This window comes from Protopterus annectens, chromosome 7.part1, assembly GCF_019279795.1.
Source record: "Protopterus annectens isolate FY-2018-M chromosome 7.part1, PAN1.0, whole genome shotgun sequence".
Lineage (NCBI taxonomy): Eukaryota > Metazoa > Chordata > Ceratodontiformes > Protopteridae > Protopterus > Protopterus annectens.
In genome coordinates, this window is record NC_056740.1 from 403151869 (window position 1) to 403174165 (window position 22297).

The 22297-nt window shown below is 38.6% G+C and overlaps 1 protein-coding gene across 2 annotated transcripts in view; it reads left to right on the top strand.

Annotated features, from left to right (window-relative positions):
* The window catches only part of LOC122807796 (ubiquitin-like modifier-activating enzyme 1), a 2541412-nt gene that overhangs the window by 1393194 nt on the left and 1125921 nt on the right, over positions 1–22297 (top strand). For both annotated transcript variants that reach the window (XM_044078854.1, XM_044078853.1), the window contains exon 20: positions 13159–13247. In XM_044078854.1, the coding sequence (XP_043934789.1) occupies positions 13159–13247 (89 nt within the window). The remainder of the gene's footprint in view (positions 1–13158; positions 13248–22297) is intronic.

The window sequence follows — 22297 nt, forward strand, 5'->3', positions numbered from 1 at the left end:
TGTTGTGGAATATTGAGAGACAGTTCCAGATTATTTTTCAGGATATAAAATTAATGAAGATAAAACAAAGGCTGTATCTATAAACTATATATCCAGACATGAATTGGTCCAGCAATACCCATATTTATGAGGACATGAAAAAATGAATTGATTGGGAGTATGGATTAAAAAGTTTTTGATTATAGCAGATAAGGATATGAGGGAAGAGACCAAACAAAATGTAATACAAAAAGCTGTGAAACTAGAAGCTCTTGCCTATGGGTATGGATAGCAAGATACAAGAAGTAAAAATGTTTTAGTCCCTTTAGTTTTACACATAGTTCAGGCATATTTTTTTATCAACCAGAGAAGATGTTCTGGGTAGTGATTAATAAAGAATTGATTTTTTATTTGGTAAAGGAAGAGGGCAAGAGTCAAGTGGGATAAGTTGAACCTCCCAGTAGAGCAAGGAGGGTTAGGACTACCAAATTTGAAGGGATATTTTAGAGCTACACCATTAAGGCTCATATGCATAACACAAGCAGAAAGATATGTTTCAAAGTGAAAATGGATGTCAATTAATAATGGGAGGTAATTCAAGAAATAAGGAAAGAATATGAGATTTTGGTTGTGGATCCTAAAGGAGAATAACAGCCATACAGAATATTATATTTATAAAGTAGGAGAAAATATAGTAAGAATTAAGGCAACATGGGAATGGAGAAAAAAGATTCTGATCATAGGGATGACTGTAGTTGGGGGTACAGAGAATAGTCAGGAGGGGGCTGGAATTTATTGGAGGAAGATGAAAAAGGAACCAAGGTATTTGGAGCAGATAATCAGAGAAGGAAAGGTAATAGAGTGAGAAGAGGCCAAGAAGACATTTGGATTGCAGGAAGTGATTGCCTTCCATATTAGGGATTGATATCCAAATACAGACAAAGAGGAAGGCATACGGGAATCCGGTATAAAAGACCTGCTCTTGTAGAGTTTTTCATTTAATCTAGAAGAGAAGCTGCTGTTAAGAAAGGAATAATTAGTAAGGCATATAAAAAGTTGCATGACAACTATAGGAATCAGTCAGATGAGGTCAGAAAAGATTAGGAAGAGAGATTAGATTTGGAACTCGCAAAGAAATAATGGGAGGGCATATGTATGCCTCCCAAATATGCAACAAAATCTAGAAGATTTAGGATTTTTGTCTGGAAGTGTTTGCATAGATACTTTTATATCACAGTCAAACTCCAAAGATTTTGTCTTAGGTAGATGGCAAATGTTGGAGGTGAAATGGGGAAGAAAGAGGTATGTAGGAGCATATGTTCTCAGAGTGTAATGAGTTGGCAGAATTAAAAAAATCCCGCAGAGTACTCTTTCAAAAATATTGGGTGAGCAAATTAGTGTAACTAAGGAAAATGATTTTTTTGAACTAGGATACAGGATTTGAATTGCCTAAACATTGTAAGGCCTTGCTAAGTTTTTATTTGGTGGCTCACAAAATAGCAGTTACTAGAAAATGGAAATCAAAATCTAAAACAGCTAGACCTGAGGTAGTGAAGAGATATAAAAGACCAGCAAGCAAGATCTTTGGAAAAATATAGGTGTAAATTATATATAAAAATGGAAATTGTGGGAACAATGCATGCAGTAAATGTTTTGGAGGAGGAAAGAGGTTTAAGAGAAGACAGGAATTGAGTATATGGTATATAACAACATATGTGCTGTATAATGTAAATGTGAACTTGTTAATGTGGTTTAATTACTTTTATATAAATGTAAGTTTGCCTATGTCAAAAGCGATAATTCAAAAAACGTGTTTAAAAAAGATAATGCACTAGAGAAACAGCTGGATGTTATGACTAACAATGTTGTTAATCATGGCTATAATAATGTAGACATAATCTCAGAGAAAGTTGATATGTCTAACTTGAGGGATAGTAAAATTATGCCGTATTTTTCTGGGAAAGGTGCTACAGTTTCTGAAATTAATTATAATAGAGAAAATGGGACACCAGATATATTACGAATTCCAGTTATATATTCAAGAGGTATAGATAGTATGTGTAGTGGTATTAAGCAAAATTGGACAGTTTTAGCTATCAATGTAGACATTTGGAATATAGTAAGAATAACACCTAGGTTCAGTTTTAAGAATAAGCAAACATTAAAACAGAGACTGTGTTATAAAACAGAATATAATTGTCTAAATATAAAGAATGTAAATTGTAAGAATGGTATGTAATCCTGTAATAGCTGTAGCTTATGTAAATTTATTAATGACATTACTACAGCCTGTTACTGCTTAGGAGTGTAAATTTAAATGTCATGCAGATTGTAACACAGTTATGTTTATTTAGCAGAATGTAATTGTTGTTTATTATTCTAATTAAGTAAGACCAATCAAAAATTAAAAGTAGAATAACAGACTATATGTCTAGTATAAGACAAAAAGATGGAATGAATGCATTATATAAACATATTGCATATTTTTAAGTTTCGAGTGATTGAGAGACTGTATATATGAAGTAGAGGGTGGTGATATAATAAATATGACTTAGTGTAAGCAGTATAAATAGATTACATCACTCAATAGTAATGTGCCACCTGGTTTGAATGACACTGTCAATGTAAAGCCTTTACTAGAACAGTGTCCTTTCAAACACTAGTCTTTCATTATAATGTATGTACTCTCTTTAATTTCTCCAAATCTTTTGGGTTTCTAATACCATGATAGGAATTGACCCCATTTGTAAGTCAAAGTGCAATTAAAGTTCATGAAATTAGTATTGTTTCATTCTTTGATGTCAGCCAAAAGTGCTCTTTGCAGCACCCACAATGTGCCCAGTAATGACTCCTACTGCAATTCGTACTGTGTTACATGGATTGGTAATGTATCTAAATATGATTGTAGACTCTTTTTTATAAGACCTGTTGCTCCTACTACTGTTGGAACTGAGTATCTTTCTTCCACATTGCTCTAGTTTCTACTTGCAGTCCTGATATTTTATGACTGTGTCTCTCTGTATGAAGGACACTGTAGTCACTGGATGTGGCGATTCAATGATCAGTGCTACCTATGTCTTCTTTTCTTGGACCACTATATCTGGTGTTCTTGCATCTATCTTTTGAACTGTTGGTATTGGGTGACCCCATGTGATGAAAATGTCATCATTTTCTATGATGCTTTATGGCTCATGTTTCCAATGTTTTTCAGCCACTTCAGTACCATAATGTTTGCACAATCCCCAGTGCAACAGTCTCGCTACATTGTTTCATCATACAGTCCTTCTGCCATTATTATGTCACAACCAGCAACAAGGTGTGCGACTGTTTCCAATTCGGTTTTACAAAACTTACATTTGTCCGTTTCTCCCACATGTTAAATGGACTTTGTAAAGTAATGTGCATCTAGCCCACTATCATGTGCCGCAGATATCACCCTTTCATCTCTTGGTTTGAATTCTCCTCTCCTTAACCTTTCCTGCATTTGTTCCTGATCAGCATGAGGTTCTTCCAAAGGTTTTCTATACTTGAAACTATATTTATGCATTTTCTACATTTCTTGCTTCTCATGTGGTCCTTCACCTTATATTCTTTCTTTTGTTTTTTGGCATATTCAGTTGCTGCCTGATTTTTATCTATTTCTGGTTTGATTTCCATTCCTGCTTGGTGCCGATATGCTTCTGCTTTCCTAAGCAGGGAAGTCATCTTAGATTTATTCTCCTCATGTTTCAAAACTTTCACTACATTTGGGTCTTGTGAGGTCAGCAGATACATGTGGAGTCCCACAATTACAGATCTATACATGTAATCAATTTCAAGGAGGCCCATCCCTCCTTCAGAACTGGCAATATATAATCTTGTTATGCACTGATTTTTATAAATCATTTGGTAAGCATGAAGCATCCTTCTTGTTTTCCTAGCTAATCTATCCAGTACTTTTCGGGGCCAATCAATCATTCCAAAACTGTAAGTTAGGAGAGCAAATTGGTTTATATCTTGAATTCTGTTCCTAGATGTCAAAGCTGTTTTCAGGATTAATTTAAGTCTTCTGAAGTACTCCTTACTAAGTTTTATTCCCATTTGTTCACGTTTTATTGTTGATCCTTCTTCAGTTCCCAAATATTTATACACTCCTTCTTGCTCAAGTTCTTTTATATCACATTCTTGTCCCAAACTGATGTGTTCTTGGTGCTGCAGTTTTCCTGCTTTACAGGTTGCTTTTGCACATTTATCAAGATCAAATGACATTCTTATATCATCTGAAAAAGGTTTAACAACTTGCAGTTGTGCTTTCAGTTCCTCATCTGATGAGCTATACAGTTTCAAATCATCAACAAAAATAAGATGAGAAGTCTTTGCACTTTCCTGTTTTCTAGAAGCCAAATTATAGCCATGACTTAAGCTGTTAAGTAGACAGCTTAATGGATTAAGGGCAAGGCAGAATAGCAACGGTGACAGAGAGTCACCCTGGAATATCTCATTTGGATTTTTATCCCTGGGATAATAACTTGTCCTTTATCATGTCTTAATTGCAAAGTAATCTGCCACAGTTTTGTGGTCACTGTAATGTAGTTGATCAGTGTAGGGTGTATCTTATACATTTTTAAGTACTCTTTTACCCATGAATGTGGGATACTATCACATGCTTTTTTGTAGTCAATCCAGGCCATACTTAAATTCTTCCCCTTTTTACAGTTCTCCACTATGACTTTTTTAACAACAAATGATCCTTTGTTCTGTATGACTTTCTTTTATTGCCATTTTGTTCTGTTACCATAATTGAGATTTCTTCTAAATGACTATAAAGTCTGTCAGCATCAATTCCAGTGTATAGTTTATACGTCGTCTGGAGGCAAGTTATTGGTCTATAATTTTTAGGGTAGCTTTCAGGTTCACTCTTAAGTAGGAGTATTATTTTTCCTGTTATTAGCCAGGTTGGTGTCTGTTCAGGGTGCACATATAAATAATTGTTACTCACTAGCTAAAGCTTCTTGCAAAGAATGGTAATACTTTTAACCAGACGCTCGGTACTGCATCTGGGCCTGGGTTTTCCAATTAGAGGCTTTTCTTAACTTTGTTTCAATCTCTTTGGCTGTTATTTCATTCCATTTCATATCCTGTACCTTTAAACTTTTTATTCTTTCTTTTACTTCTTCTATCCATTTAACATCTTTATTATGTTCCACAGGATCTTCATAGATACTTCACCAAAATTTGTCTGTTTCTTCTTTTTTTTTTTTGGCAGTCTTTCAATTCCTTTTATCTTATTTCCCAATTCTCTGTAAAACGTTTTTGGGTCATCAATAAATTGCTTATTTTGTACTTTTCCTTTATATTTGTCTACATATCTTCCAGGTTTTTCCACCTGTGCTAAGATTTTTAGTTTGTTATTTGCGATAGTGCATGATAGATCCTGGTCTGTTCTAATACTGCGCATTGCTTTTATCACATCTATCTTTCTTAGTATTTTTGTTGATCTATTCCCTCTTCTATAATCTTCTAAAAGTAACACTTCTTGTCTTAATTGCTTTATAGTTTTCTCTATTCGATATTTCCATGATGGTATTCGATTCCTTTCCTTCACTACCTTGTGTTCTTGTGGTAGAACTTTATCAGTTAGTAATTTAGCTGCACAGTAATATATCCTGTTTGCTTTTGTTATATCCCGTGAATCTCTATGGACAGTCATAATTACTGTGTTCATTTGTTTTATCATACTTGTGACATTTTGAATTTTATTGAACTTCTGCAACCTATTTATTTCATTGATCTTAATATGTCTGTCTATCTCTATTAAGCCGAGCAACTCTTCTCTTAGCCCGTTTTTTTCTAGACTGAAGGGCACGTTTGTTGTTGTCCATTTCCTTTGGGCATTCTATAGAAAGTTCTATTACATCTTCCTGTGGCACATTCTTTTCAATTTCCACTATCTCACACTAGAAAAATATCATGCAAACTTCACATAGACATTTTACAATCAGAGTTCATCTATTATTAAAGAAATACCTCCCTACCTCTGGAGATATTTGCCCAAATCCAGGGCCAGGCAACATTATACCCCCAAACAAACACACAGCAAATCTACTTACCATTAACGTTAACTGTCACAGTGTATCAAACAAACTCCCCCACTTACATGCATTCATAATCCCCAACTCCCCTGACATTCTAAACACAACAGAGACCCTCACAGTGTATAAAAATTGCACAGGACACTAAGGATAATCACAAGGCTTTCTTTAGTTATGTTAGGAACCTGGGTGGGAATTCCCAGATATGCTCAGAATTAGTCCAAAATGACAAAAAATACACCAAACCCACAGACATTGCCAACATCCTAGCTGACAGGTTCAGCGCAAACTTCTCTCCCCCCTCCCCACCAAAAGGGCTAATATCTATCCCAGCAGAGTGCTGTCCCCCTGACATCTCAGATGCTCAGGTAAGAGCTGCCCTCTCCAAAGCAAGAAACACAGCATCAATGGGACCAGACGGTGTCCCGGGCTGCGTCCTACATGAACTCCAAGAAGAGCTAAACCCAAACCTAAAACTACTGTTCAATCTCAGCCTTACTACAGGATATGTACCCAAAGAGTGGCGTACAGCAACAGTGGTCCCTCTCCACAAACGTGGTGCCTCAACGGATCCTGGAAACTATTGCCCCATAAGTCTCACTAGATTGGTCTGCAAAGCTATGGAAAGGATCATCATGGACCTTATAAATAAAGATATTGGGGACCTACAGACACTGGATCCTACCCAGTTTGGCTTTGTTAAGGGCAGATCCTGCCTCTTAAACCTGGTCGATTTCTTTGAAACAGTCACCAAGGCCATTGACAAGGGGAAGGTGGTCCACACAGCCTACCTGGACCTCGCAAAAGCCTTTGATACAATACCCCACTCGGGCATTATAGATAAGCTCACCAGCTTAAATATAAACCCCTATGTCACTAGATGGGTTGCAAACTGGCTCAAGGACAGAACCCACATGGTTAGAATAGCTGGAGCCATGCCAGACTCCAAATCAGTTACAAGTGGCGTCCCACAAGGCTCAGTCCTGGGACCTCTCTTGTTCGGTATATATTTCTCGGAGTTACAGGCCAACATGGAAGGACTGTGGCTGACCAAGTTCGCAGATGACTGCAAACTGGGTGCCATAATAGACTCTCCAGCCGACACAAGCATCCTCCAAAAGGCCCTCATAGAAACAGACAACTGGTGCCAGAGCCATGGCCTCAAGCTAAATGCCAAAAAGTGTATAGTCATCCCCTTTGGCAAAAACAAAGTGCCCACAAATTACCACATAGGTGGTAATCCATTAAGTACAGAAGAAGTAATTAGGGACCTGGGGACCCAAGTTGATAGCAATCTCTCATTTGACAACCACGTGGCCAAAGTGGTTAGAAAAACATTTTATATAGCCCACCTAATCATGAAGGGATTCACATCTAGATCAGGGGAGGTCATTGTGCCTCTTTACTCATCCCTCATCAGGCCCATAACTGAGTACAATGCCCCTTTTGGGATGTACCTTACCAGACACCTGCAGCAACTGGAAAGACCGCAAAAGTACCTCGCCAAGAGGATCAAGGGGCTCAAACAGATGCCGTATGCTGCCCGGTTAAAGAAACTCCAGCTCTACTCAGTGGCATACCACCTGCTCAGAGGCGATCTGTGCCTGACGTATAAAGCCATGTCCAACCCGGAATTAATGGACATGCTGCACCTCAGAAAATCCAAATCCCATCGAGCTACGCGCTCGAGGGACTTGAACCTCAGCACTGAAATAAATAGGACATGCTGGAGGGACAGATTCATAACCCAGAGGCTCCCTTCACTCTGGAATAAAATCCCAGTCCAGGTTAGGCAGAGTCCCTCATTGACTCTCTTCAAGAGGAATCTTGATGAGTGGATGGGAGATCGTAGGTTTACCCCTGGTATCACTTCTGTGTCACTGTTAGACAGAGGCACAGTATACTAACCTTGAAAAAGGGCATAGCAAAATTAATTTAAAATGGGTGGCGAAAGCCATACACATCTGGCTAGGCTTATAAATGCCCTAGGGCAGATAGCCTAGTATGAACCTATGAATCTATGAACCTATCAAACAAACTCCCTCACTTACACCCATTCATAACCCCCAACTCCCCTGACATTCTAACCATAACAGAGACCCTCACAGTGTATCAAACAAACTCCCTCACTTACACGCATTCATAACCCCCAACTCCCCTGACATTCTAACCATAACAGAGACCCTCACAATGTATCAAAAAAACTCCCTCACTTACACGCATTCATAACCCCCAACTCCCCTTCATTAACCTTAAGTCTCGCAGAATATCAAACAAACTCCCTCACTTACATGCATTCATAACCCCCAACTCCCCTGACATTCTAACCGTAACAGTGACCTGGCTAAAACCCAGCACACAGAATGAGGAAATCCTCCCTCCAGGATATAATATCCTAAGACTAGATAGGATAGAAAAGAAGGGAGAGGGTGTTGCAATTGTCTATAAAAATACACTTACTATACAACCTCTACTAACTCCTCTACCAAAATTTACTACTGCTGAGATCATAGGCTCTATGCTACACCTTAATAAGAAAAAGAGTATCAACATTCTTTGTGCGTATATCCCTCCAGGTAATAACTCTTCAATAATTGAGGAGATTCTTCAATGGGTAAAGGACAACCTCCCACAAGAGACTATTCTACTAGGAGACCTAAACACTGATTAGCTAGCCTGCAATTCTAAAAACCCCACTAACTACATCAACCTATACGGATTCTCTCAACTCATTCAAGAACCTACTAGAGCAGATAAAAAGTCTCAAAAGGAATCTATACTAGATTGGACATTAGTAAACTACCTAGAACAAAGCTACCAAACAGGTTGTCTGCCAGATGGACTTAGTGACCATCTGCCAACTTTCCTCCTACGCAAGCGTATTTACATACCCAAACCTACAGACTATAGACAAGTCAGAAATGATCGCAGTGTTAACCCTCTAGATCTCAACTCTACATTAAAAAAATGCAACTGGGAACCACTGCGCACCCTTGACTTGGACCAAGCAGTGCACTATTTTAATACTACTCTAACTAAGATCCTAATCCTAATAGCCCCCATAACAACAATTAGAGCTAAACTTCACCATGCTCCATGGCTTAGTAAGTCCACTAGAGCCCTATTAAAGTCCAGAGATAAGGCATGGAAAACCTGGAAGAAAGAAAATATGAGTCTTTCCAAACAAAACTATGAACTCCTTAGGAATCAGGTCAAACAACAGACAAAGCATTATAAACACAACTACTACCTAAGCATCCAAAACAAATACTCCAACAACCCTCAAAAGTTCTGGCATGCAATTAACTCCCTACTAAAAACAGGTAAAGCTACCACACCAGCTCCCACCTCAACTACCACCTCCACAGACATAGATAGCTATATAGCCTCCAAATTCAACCAACACTTTACTGAATCCATTAAATCTCTGTCTACTCAGCTATCCAAAAATAGCTACTCATCCATGTCATCAGCTCCTAACAACTCACCACCCTTTACTTTCTCACCTGTCCTAACCTCTACAATAAAAAAAAAACACCTCTTAAAACTTAAACCCACTACTCTGGCAGCAGATGGTTTACCAGCACATTTCCTAAAAATGGCTGCCGACTCCATATCCTACCCAGTCTCAATCCTTATCAACCGCTCTATACAGGAATCCTATATCCCTCAACTGTGGAAAATCTCCTACATTATTCCCCTTCATAAGGTTGGAATCTCTCATGATTTCTCAAACTACCACCCTATTGCCATTCTGTCTCCTTTATCAAAGATACTAGAGAAATGCATACACTCTCAAGTCATGCATTTCCTAAACTCAAACAATCTCCTCTCCCCTACACAACATGGCTTCCGCTCACACCACAGCACAACCACCCGCCCTTCTCTCCTTCACAACCCTGGGTAACCAATCTAGAAGTAACAACAGATTTGTATCTGCTGTATTCCTTGACCTCTCCAAAGCATTTGACATGGTTTCTCACTCCATAATAATAGATACTCTAGCCTCTATTTCTTGGTTTAAAAATTACCTATCAGACCAACAACAAGCTGTCCAGTGGCAAGGTGTTTTATCACCTCTACTCCCAACCACCATTGGTGTACCCCAAGGCTCCATATTGGGCCCACTACTCTTTTCTATATTCACCAACAACCTACGTCCCTCTACCCTGCAGGCCTCACTAATCCAGTATGCAGATGATTCCACCCTAATCTGCTCAGCCCCCATCTCTTACCTCCCACAGCACCACGCACAGGAATCTTTTGCCTCACTAGAAAGGTGGATCACTAAAATTTAACTCATCTTAAATCCTAACAAAACAAAATTACTTCTGTTCACCCCAAACAAAGCAAAAACCTTTCCACTCTCCTTCTCTGTATCCTCCAGTAATGGTACTGTCATTTCACCCTCTCTCCACACCAAGCTCCTTGGCGTTGAATTAGATAACAACCTCCACTTTGACATCCATATCTCTCAAACTATAAAAAAGGTACTTAAAAATGGGTTCCCTATGCAGACAAAAAAACTTTCTATCTGAACAGGCTAAGGTCACCCTAGCTCAAACCCACCTTCTTTCCACACTAATGTATGCAGCCCCAATTCTCACTTAGGTTAGGAAATCTGACCTAGACAAACTTGAGTCTTGTTATAACAAAATTGCCAAGTTTGCTAATAATTCCCCGTTCTGAACCCATCACTACATACCTCTTAGGCAACTTTAGTGGCTTGAGCTCCCACAGCTACTAGTCTATCACCAACTTGTCATATCATATAACAGCCTAAAACAACCTGAGAAAACTCCCACTCTAAGGCAGTTACTAACTACACGCGAAATCGTCCTCTCTGCTCTGCCTACAAATCACTCCTCTCTATTACCTCAGCTAACAACACAACAGGTAAAGCTCTATTTTCACACATTATAGCAAAACTTGGAATAATCTCCCTACATACATGACTTCTGCATCAAATACCATCTAATTCAAAAACTCCCTTAAGGCCCATCTTATAAGTTCTTGGCTCTGTCCATGTGTCACATAGTCCTAAAACTGTTGCCTCCACACTTTCTCTTTTTTCTCTCATTGTACATGCCGCAGTAAGCATTGGTCTTACAAATGGTACCCCTTGACAAACATGTACTTGTTGTAATCTCTGTCTGTTCCTTTCTACAAACAGAAAGTACATATGTAAATATTGCTGATTTGAATCGTCTGTACTGTTTTCGTTTCTCAATAGATACTAGTAGTATAACAAATGTTTTTTTTTTATACTATGTATAATATCATTATTGTTGTTTTGAATTAAGTGGAGCTTTTCTCCCCGGGCTTCCGCTGAAAATGGATCTCATCCATTCGGACCATCCCAGTTAACAAATGTAAAATAAAATAAATAAATAAAATAAATACAGTTCATCCTGTGCCATCCGTTGCTCTGTCATATGAGAACTCACTGGCCTATCACTCCTCAACATTAACTGTGTCAGAGTTTCTACAGTTTTCTCTTCCTTCCCCTTCTATCCAGCTTCAAGTGGATGTTTATACTGGTTTTCTATGGAAGGCTCCAAAATATCTTCCTATGGCAGCTGACCAATTGCTTTCCATTCCATTGGTTTCCCCTTAATTTGGAGTTCCATTGCTCTGTCCTGCTTTCTGAATTAGATTTTCTACACCGAATCCTTCACTTTGGAGGTACTTCATGACCTCAGTTTCTGTTTCTTTAACTTCTCCATTACTAATCTCCTTTTCTACTTTTCCTCTTTGTCTTCTTATTTTTTGTATTGTAAAGTTTTCCATGTCTGGATTCCTTTGCCTGTATTTCTCTTCAAATATCTTTGGTGCTGCTCTTTTTGTATTGGTTAGGTTTGCTTTCTCCTTTGCATTAATATGACACCATATTAAATCTCTTTTCCTTTCCCATGTCCATATTTCTTCTTCAGATGTCTCCCGATCTTCCTGTTTCTTCTTACTTTGGGGACTCGTTCCATCACACTGTGATGTAACCTGTGTTAGACCTTCTACATCAAATCCTTCACTTTGCAGGCACTCCATAACTTCAACTTCTATTTTTTAACTTCTACTTTACTAATCTTTTTTTCTACATTCCCTTTTTGTGATATTATTTTATTTATTGTGAAATTTCCATATCTGGATGCCTTTCCCTGTATTTCTCTCTAAATATCTTTGGGGCTGCATTCTTTATGCTGATTAGTTTGGCTTTTGCCTTTGCATAAATATTGCACCATATCAAATCTCTCTTTCTTTCCCATGTCCATATTTCTTTTTTATACTTTTCAAATATATCTGGGTTTTGTTGTTTACATTTTTGTACCTCTTCAGATGCTTCCTTTTCCAAACAGATCAAAGTTGTTTCTTGATCTATATACTGTTATATTAATGACCCCCATTTTTTATTTGAAGCTTCTTACAGTTTTTCTTGCAGAAGTGTTTTTCTTTCCTCTAACTTGTCTCTTAATCTTTTTGTATATCTTGTGTCTGGAGATTCTGGGCTTTTTGTATAATAGTAACAATACATAATTTCTTTCTTCTCCTCAATAGTCCACTCTGTCATCTTTATGGCTCTTCTTTGGCCTATCAATTTTTGTGATACTTCCCTTTAAGATGTTAATTATGTTTAGTTAATTAGATGATGTCATTAATTGTGAAGTTATTTAAATGAGTCAGAATGGAGTATGCTTGAAGAACTATGATAAAATGCAAGTATTGTGCAAAAACCTTGTATACACAAAAATGAGGAAAAAAAGGTTACCTGTTGCATTTGTTGTTGTTGTCAGTTCTTGTGAAGAAGCCAGTGTTTGATATTCAACAGGTCTGACAGTGTCAAAAATGCAAAATGCAGGGTCCTTTCTTTTCTACAGAGTTGCAGGGCTTTGCCCACTATAGCGTTAGGAATGGTAGGACATTCAGAAATATCTTTTAATCCTAACAATATATAGTGAGTAATAAAAAAAACTTACTGCATGTGGTTGAACTGTTATTCAGATATGACAATATTTACAAATTTTGATTTAAATGCTGTCTTTCTATTCAGGGGCTCTAAAAAGGTGCTGTTGAACTGTGTTTCCAACTGATGACCTGTCTTTTCTGTTTCTAGATGAAGACAGGCTACAAGAACTGAAAACAAAATTGTCTGATGCATCAGTATTTCAAGGAATCCATATGCATCCCATTGACTTTGAAAAGGTAATGCTATAATTCCTTTAATTTGCGTAGATTCTCCACTGCTTGAGAGCATACTTCATTTCAAAATCTGTTAAACTCCTGCAACTTTACTTGTCTTCTCCAGTGCTTGAAGGTGTACATAACTCAGAATCTTTTTATGCTGTGATTTTTTTAAGAAGAAGAAAAGTCATATAATTACTTAAAAGGAGAAGTTACATTCTGGGATGCTCAGCCCTTTTAAGGGAGGCCAATAGCATTGAATCAGTATGAACTGCATTCCAGCCTTAAGACGTCTGTGTTTTGTTTGAGGCTAAGTTTATAGGCATGCATGTTTGTTAGCATATACTCACACGTCTGTTTAGTAGATAAGTGAACTGGTCTGCTTATACTATTTCCTCTTCACCTCTGTGAAATGAGGAACAAAATACAAATGCACTTTGAAAATTTGATATTTGTAGCAATGTATGCTGTGTGTTTACAAGGCAGAGGTTGCCACATCTGTAAACTTATGGTCACATTTGAGCTGCAAGACCTGCTGAACCTAAATCAAGAATCATTTGCATTTTGCTTTTCTTCATAGAAATCTTTTAGGTTCTTTGTCAAAAGTAGTGGTGCAAGGCATTTTCATAATGTACTTTCTGATCATCTACAAAAGGGCCTGAGTCTACAAGGCTGACATTAGTAACAGTGGATTTCTAAGAAGTTAAGGGACATAAGTGGTAGTGGGACACTAATGAATTAGTTCCTCTTAAAAGAAGAAGATAAACTGTGGCTGTGATTACAATGGGCTTAAATTCAACTTCCTTTCCAGTACCATGGGTCTACTTCTAAACTGTCCCTAATTTTCACTCATATTTTTGCTTTGTCCCTGTTAATCCCTCCTAAAACTGGTGACTCTTGGGGAAAAGGTGGTGAATTGCACTTAATGACAGATGTGATGATGTGAGGTATTGCCAGCTATGTCAGGAGAAGAAGGGCAGTGGATGTGTAACATATGCCAGCACATCTAGCTGAAACTTTGTAAAGAATTATATGTCATTCATATATCAAACTGATTTGTACATCGTGTTGAAAGTGTGTTTGTAAAGCTGCTTGTATTAAAAAATGTACTAACAGTGGGTCCTGGTTATCCGCTGTGGTGCAGCGGTAGCGTTGTTGCCTCACAGCAAGAGGTTCTCCTGTTCGATTCTCGGCTGGAGTGTGGAGAGTGCCTTCTGTGTGGAGTCTGCATGTCCCCCCCTGCGGGTCGAGTGGCGTTCCTAAAGACATGTGTGAATGGATGTGCCTTCATTGAAGGTTGGGCATCGAGCTGGCAACTCGGCACCATGAAAATCTACTGCCAATCATTAGCAGACTGGAGTTCCGCTGTGGCGACCCCTAACCGGGGAAAAGCTGAAAGACAACAACAACTAACAGTGGGTCCTGCTGGACAGGAAATAAATACACCTGAATGTCAGACTGTATTGTAACTGTGGAAATTAATATTGTAACATTGGATACTGGAAGAGAAGAGGTTAATCTCAGTTAAATAGTTTAAAATTAAATAACTTGGTATAAGCCATAAATATTGTTTCTCACAGCTCTCAGTGCAGCCAGAGACAAAAAGTCTGTACTAGGAAGCCTTCTGTATTGTCTTTAGGAGTGAACTAATTGCCACTCTGGAAGGGTGGAAGTTTGAAATTGTTTTATGACTTCCAGAAGCTGCAACAGATCTTCGCAAAGCTCTCTCTGTGTGTAATAGTGACATATATGTGCTTGATTCTGGTTCAATTGCTAGTAAAGGGACTGGTATGGGAACCAAAAGTCAGATGACCAGATGTGTGTGTTGTCATTCTGTAATCAAGGACTAAAATGATGTTTTAATACCAGATGAGACAGAAGTCTCAAAGCAGTCTGTTTTTGAAACCTGACAAAGAAGGAAGACCACTCACCCACTTCATCTTGCCTTGGTTTAATAACCAGGGAATAGTAATTCTTTAAATCAGTCAGGAAAATATAGTGAGATCAGTTAAGTACTTTTTTTTTTCTTTGTGTGAATCTATTCATCTCTGTAATTTTTAATATTTCCTGTGATTGAATGTCTGGTGATTATTGTAAATAGACATTTAGTATGATCATGTTCTTTTATTAGTTATTAAATATATTTACACTTTTCATTGTGGCTGGTCTTTTAGAGAATATTTTAACCTTTGAGACTACTTATATTTATTTGGTGATACTGTGGCCACTCATAAAAGCCTTACCACATTGGTCAAACATTACCATTTGTGTTAGTATTGATTTCACTCAGTAGAATTGAGTACCCTTGTAAGAGCTTTAGAGTAGCTGGCTTTGGAGTGTTTGGTGGCAGTAACTACTTTATAGTTTGGGCAGAGGGGTATAGCTATTAAATCTGTGTCAGCCTTTCCCAGGTGTGTGTGTGTGTGTGTGTGTGTGTGTGTGTGTGTGTGTGTGTGAGAAAATCAAATCTCAAGGAATGTCTGTGTCAGCTACTTGGAGCAGGGACACAGAACACCGGTTTCACAGAGAGGGTGTTGAAAGACAAGGCTTGGACACTTGGCTGAGAACTCAACTCTACAGCTATGCCAGTGGGAAGTCTTACTGGGGGCCTGGAGAGCAAGAGAGAGAGAGCCCAGAACCTGGATTGAGTGTGTTTGCTGTGTGTTCTTAAGTGAACTCATACTTGCTGCGGAGAGCTGCTTCTGGAAATACTGTGTGTATCTGTTTTTGTTCCACATGAATGCCCCTTGCTGGTGTCAGTGGTGAGGATTCAGGCTTCTTGATTACTGCTCCAGGGGAGGGATGTCACAACAATAAATTGCATTATAAACGTCTTTTATTTAAAAAAAAATGCATGTTAATTTAGCTTCTCTTTTTCTGCCTATGTCTCAGATTAAAAGTATTAATGTTTTAAAAGTGTGTCTGATTGTCCCTGATTATTTCTTGATTTCTCTCTGAGTCTGTTGAGATTTGTCCCTAATCGGTTGAAAACTATGATTTATGCCCCATGATCCATACTAGTGGTGCTTAAAGCATAAGGGGCAGGTCCTTTGATTCACTCCATCACCCCCATTAAGTGGTGATAAACAACAAACATACAGAATAAAATGTCAGTTAGTATAAATAGTTAAGGAAGTGAAGTTTAGCCTTAAGAGTGTGGAGAAGATATGCACAGTCTCCTTGGGTCAGAGTAGAGCTAAACAGCTTGGAATTCCAGGCTTTTCCAAATCTTTTCACTAAACAAAATTATAATTTAAGTAGTCTGAAATACAAAACTTCTTGGAGTGATTATAGATGATAACCTTAAGTTTGACCTGCATGTTCAAAATAATATAAAAGAGACACTCCAAAAATTAGGAATGCTTTATAGGCATAAAAAACACCCTTGCCACTACCTACCTTCTTCCATCTCTGTTATATGGTGCAGGCATCCTAACCAAACTTCAGACCACAGTTAAAAATTAGGTGGACGCATGCTCAAATAAGATTGCAAATTTTACCACCAACAAACAATATCAGAACTGACTCTGTATTGCCCTTAAGGCTTTGAATTTGCTTGAACTTCCTCACAATTTAGATTACATACAGCTTATCTCTATGTACATTATTTATAAAACCGGTGACTTACCTTGCTTTTATGCCTATTCTCTGTTCTTGTCTCTGTAATTAACAACTTTGGTCTAATGAACAACATTGTCTCATCATATGTAAACCACAGAAATCTTCTGGCCAGAGCAGAGCCGGACCCAACACTAGGTGACCTAGGCAGTCGCCTAGGGCCCACTGACTCTGAGGGCTCCCTGTTGGCTGTGAGGGGGCTGCCACAAAATTTACTTTTTAATGTAGAAAAAAAATTACATGTCTTCTTTAAAAACACCCTCTGTGTCTCTGTGTGTGTCAGTGCACAAACCTGCTGTTGCTTGCTTCTTTTCATGTCTGCACACAGGAATTTCAACACACAAGATTGTGTGTGTGTGTGTGTGTGTGTGTGTGTGTGTGTGTGTGTGTGTGTGTGTGTGTGTGTGTGTGTGTGTGTGTGTGTGTGGAGGGGATCTATTACTCTGCCTAGGGCCCCATTTGACCATGATCCGGCTTTGGGTCAAATCATGCTCTGTTGCTAAAAAGTGGAATTCTATCCCTCTGCAAATTAGATCTACCTCTAACCTCTCCAACTTCCCACAACTACTAAAAGACCACCTAAATAAAACTTGGCACTGCTCTTGCAGTACGCCAGACTGAATTACCTCCTCCCTTCTTCCACCCCAACATACATCTTACTAATTTTTTCTCTCTGAACATAGTCAGTCTATTTCTTTGATAAAGGACAAATATAATTGTGCTTAGGCTATATTATTTACTGATCTCTTTTACAAAGAGTGCACCCTGTGTGTTTAATGGCATCTGTATGAACTGTGATTTATGAGTACGCTATCTGTTGACGGTGTTCTTTTTCAGCTTGTTATTGCTGTCCACATATTTGTACAGGTTCACGCTGTATGAACAGAATGTGAATTTTTACTTAGTTAACTTGTCATCCTTCTGTATAAGCCTTTGTAATAACTTTATTTAATTGTAACCCTATTATGACAATGTGACGCTTTTCTTCCTGAGCCTTTGCTGAAAATGGCATGTTATCCCAGTTAGACCTCCTGGTAAATAAATGTCAAATAAAATAAATAAAGTTTCCCCCACTTTTCTGTAGTAAGTGATAATATAAGTAAATTGCTGCATTTACACACACATGCAGTTTGGAGGCTAGTAACACAGTTTAGTGTTACAACTCTTTTTTTTTTTTTTTTTTTTTTTTTTTTTTTTTGCTGTATGGTACAGCTGCCACCAGTCAGACCAGGCCTGAAAACAATTACTCTTACAAGTGAGCATAAAGGCTATGAAACCCACCCAAAGCACCATAAAAATTGTTCCAAAATGGCTTCTGGTGAAGGAATTTCACAGTAAGAGGGACTTGCTACTTGACCTATGTAGATATGTCCCAGGATGGTCATTACTGGATTGTATACAGTTATCACAGCAGTAACTAGTCAAAAATCTGCACTTTTAAGTTTTGCTTTCAGTTTTTAACTTGATATGTCTTCTATTATGGGTTTGTGCACTTCCAGCTATGTCTTTTGAAGACTACCTCCCACAGCTCAGTTATCCAGTTTATTCGACATAGAGTGGCAGCTCTTGAGTCTGGTCATTCCCCTGAAAGTGAGGTTTGAGGCAGCCAGGAGTGGTACCATCAGTCATGTGGGGATAGTTTTCTGGTCTATATTAAATCAGTGAATGCTTAAAATAGCGAACGCTGATTTATCGACCCTTTAAAAGCGAAAGCTTGAAATCTCGAAGACACGGAACAACGATTTTTTTTCCCAGGGAAAAGAATTGCTGTTCCACAAAACAAAAAAAAAAACCTTCAAAACACTAAGTAAAGTGGGGAGCTTTGCCCCCCACACAAATATACCAACTTTGAGATTGCACCACAGTGGAGGAAATGGCAAAGTCCTGAAAACGGCCAAGCAATTTTTTTCCCCTGGGAAAAAAATCACTGTTCCGTGTCTTCAAGATTTCAAGCTTTTGCTTTTAAAGGGTTGATAAACCAGCATTCGCTATTTTAAGCATTTGCTGATTTAATATAGGCCCTAGTTTTCTTCTTAAGGCCCAAGCATCTCCTTTGTGCACCTGAACTGTCTAATTGGTTGGTGTGCAGTGAACCACCATGGTGCACACCATGCACGGTGCATCTTTGGGGGTATATAAGCAGGAGTGTGCCTCCTCCTTGGTAGATAGCACCTCCACATGGTCCTTGGTCTTCACCTATGATTCCACCTCATAAATCTAAGAGCACCTTCTGCAAAGGAGGGCCAATCTGGCTCAGCCTTGTCATCCCTCTCCTTTCACACATTATCTATAGTGTTTAGCTTGGGATTCCTATTAATTTGATTCTGCTTAAAAATGTCAGTGGGAGGCGAAAGGAGCCTATCCAGTACTCTCACCTCTTTAACGGAGCAGGGTAGACCATCCCTTGCAAAATAGATTTGAGCCCCACACACTTCCTAGCAATAGAAGAAGTGCTGAATCCCTGTTGATCAGCACCCTGATCTAAACTGGTTGTTGAAACCAGTAATCATTTTAGACAAGGCCCACCTCATAAATAAGGGTATTTCATCCAGGAACAAGGAGGTCATAACATCCCTGTACTCTTCCCTTATCAGACCCATTATCGAGTCCATTGCCCCCTTCAGCATGTACCTTGCCAAACACATGCAGCAGTTGGAGAGACCACAGAGGTTCCTGACCAGGAAAATCCATGGTCTCAAACATCTATCTTATACAGATAGGCTAAAAGCCCCGTCTCTCTACTCAATCTCATACAGACTGCTCAGAGGTGACCTGTTTCTGGCATACAAGGCCATTTCAGACCCAGCCTTGATGGAGTTGCTGCATATCTGTAAGACAAACTCCACTCGTGCAACCCACATGCAAGCCCTTAACATTATCTGTGACATTAATAGAACTTGTTGGCGGGATAGATTTGTGTCCCAAAGACTCCCCCATCTGTGGAATAGACTCCCTTTCCATGTCAAGCAGAGTACCTCTCTACCCGTCTTTAAGAGGAATCTAGATGACTGGATGGGAAACAGAAAATACATCCCTGGGATCCCACCTGTGTCCCTGGTATTCAGGGGAAACAGGTGCTGACTTTGAGGAAACATGGGTGAAATTCTTGGCTAGGCTTATAAGGGCCTCTGGCCTAGTGTCATCCTATAAACCTCTGCGCCTATAAGAAGGTACCATCCTCAGAGAAGGAGGGGTGTTCGCCGACTTCATTTTTATTACTGCTGTTATTACTTCTTCTTTAGTGTGTGCTTCTTCCTCTTGCATTGTAGAATATGCGTGGGTAATTACAACATTTTTAGGGTTTTCATCATACTAAAGCTGCTGGAAGTGCTCCTTCCAACTGTCTTTGATGACCTGTGAGATTGTTGCTGTCATCCCTTATGAGTTGGGGTTTGGCATAATGGTTAAGGTGTTTATCTTATAAACACAAGGTGCAGGATTTGATTCTAACCTTTGGGGAAATTGGCTAAGCTTAAAATGGTCTCCAAGGGCAGCTAGCCTAGTTCTTACCTGTGATCTTATGTTGAATGTTGTCTGATGTATATTGTCTTAATCTTTCTGTCTTTGTCTTGGTCTTTAGGCCAGCTGCTGAGTTAATGGCAGGTCCTGTCTTCTGAAAATAGTAAACTTCTTTGAAAAGAGTGCAAAGGCTGGTGACAGTAGTCCCAATAGCACACTGTTTATCTCAACCTGGCCAAAGTTTTTTTAAGCACCTTTATTGCATTATCTCTTGTCGTATAGGCAAACTAAAATGTATATAAAGTAAAACAAATCATATTACATGTTCACAGTTACAAACACATATATTCATCTGTACAATATAATCAATCCAACATTACATATATTGGTCAAGTCCTGTCTCCCCACAAACCTCATTCCTCCTTTAAAACATTTTTCTGCATGTATTGTTCCCACAATTTCAATTTTTTTCTCTACGTAATTGCTCCTACCTTTTTTTAAAGATCGCACTTCCAGTTCTTTTATAGCTGTTACAACATTCACTATTTCAAATACGATTTGTTTAGTCTTTCCTTTCCATTTTCTTGTATTTGTTTTTTTTGGCAGCCACCAGACTCAAATTTAATAAGCTGTTACCATGCCTATGCAATTCAGATCCTGTATCCCAGCTTAAAAATCATTTCCTAGTTAGACTCATCTCTTCACTCGGTATTTCTGACAGAGTACTCTGCAGGGATTTTTTTAAAGTTTGACAGCTCATTGCATTCCTAAAACCTATTTCCCAATTACCTCTTTCTTCCCCATCACACCGCCAGCATTTGCCATCTACCAGAGGAAAAATTATTTGGAGTCTGCTTGGGGTATAAAATACCTCTGAAAACAAAGAACTTCCAAGCAAAAATCCTAAATCTTCTAGACTTTGTTTTGCATATTTGGGAGCCATACATATGTTCTCCCGCTGTTTCCTTGTGAATTGCTTATCCGATCTCTCTTCCCAGTCCTTTAACTCCTCTGACTGATCCCTATAGTTATCCTGTAATATTTTATATGCTCTAATTATCCTTTTTTAACAGCAGCTTCTGTTTTAGAGTCAGCTAAAAACTGCCAGAGCAGGTTAACATGTAGGATTCGCCTGTCCCTTTCTCTTTGCCTGTACTCTGATATCAATCTCTGATAGACACTGTAGTCTAGCCTGGAGTTCAGTTCCCTTCTTGGCCTGTCTCCATTCTATTACCCTTCCCTCTCTAATTCTTTGTTTCCAGTACCTTGGTTCCTTTGCCAGTTTCCTACAGTACATTTCACCCCCCTCTTGCCTGTTCTCTATAACCCTAATCTTGGTTCCTTTGCCAGTTTCCTGCAGTACATTTCAGCCCCCTCTTGCCTGTTGTCTATAACCCCAATTGCAATCATCCCAATCAGGTGGATATCCTTCCTTCATTGTCTTGTTGCTTAGTTTTTAGTATATTTTCTGCTACTTTATGAATATGATGTTCTGTATGATTGTTGTTGTGCTCCTTAAGGATCTGCATCCAAAATCCTACTCTCTCCTTGTTTCTAGAATTTCCCCTCTCCTTCATTGTCATCCATTTTCACTTTGAATTCTAGGTTTCTGCTTGTGCTATGTATAAGAGCCTTAACTGTGTAGCTCTAAAATATCCTTTCAACTTAAGTAATCCTAAACCACCTTGTTCTGTTTGAAGGATCAACTTATCCCATTTAAGTCTTGCCCTCTTCGCTTCCCAGATAAAAATCCTTCAACGTTTTATAATTCTGTCTGCAACTTCTCCTCTGGTTGATAAAATATGCCTAACTTCTGACTGCTTTTATCTTACTATCCGCATCCACTGACAAGAACTTCCAGTTTCTCAGTTTTTGTATTATTTTTGTTTAGTCTGTTCCCACATTCCCTTAGCTGCCTAATAGAATGCTTTTTACCTCATACTCCTAAATGCTTCATTTAATCGTTTCCCCATAATATGGGTATTGCTGAACCA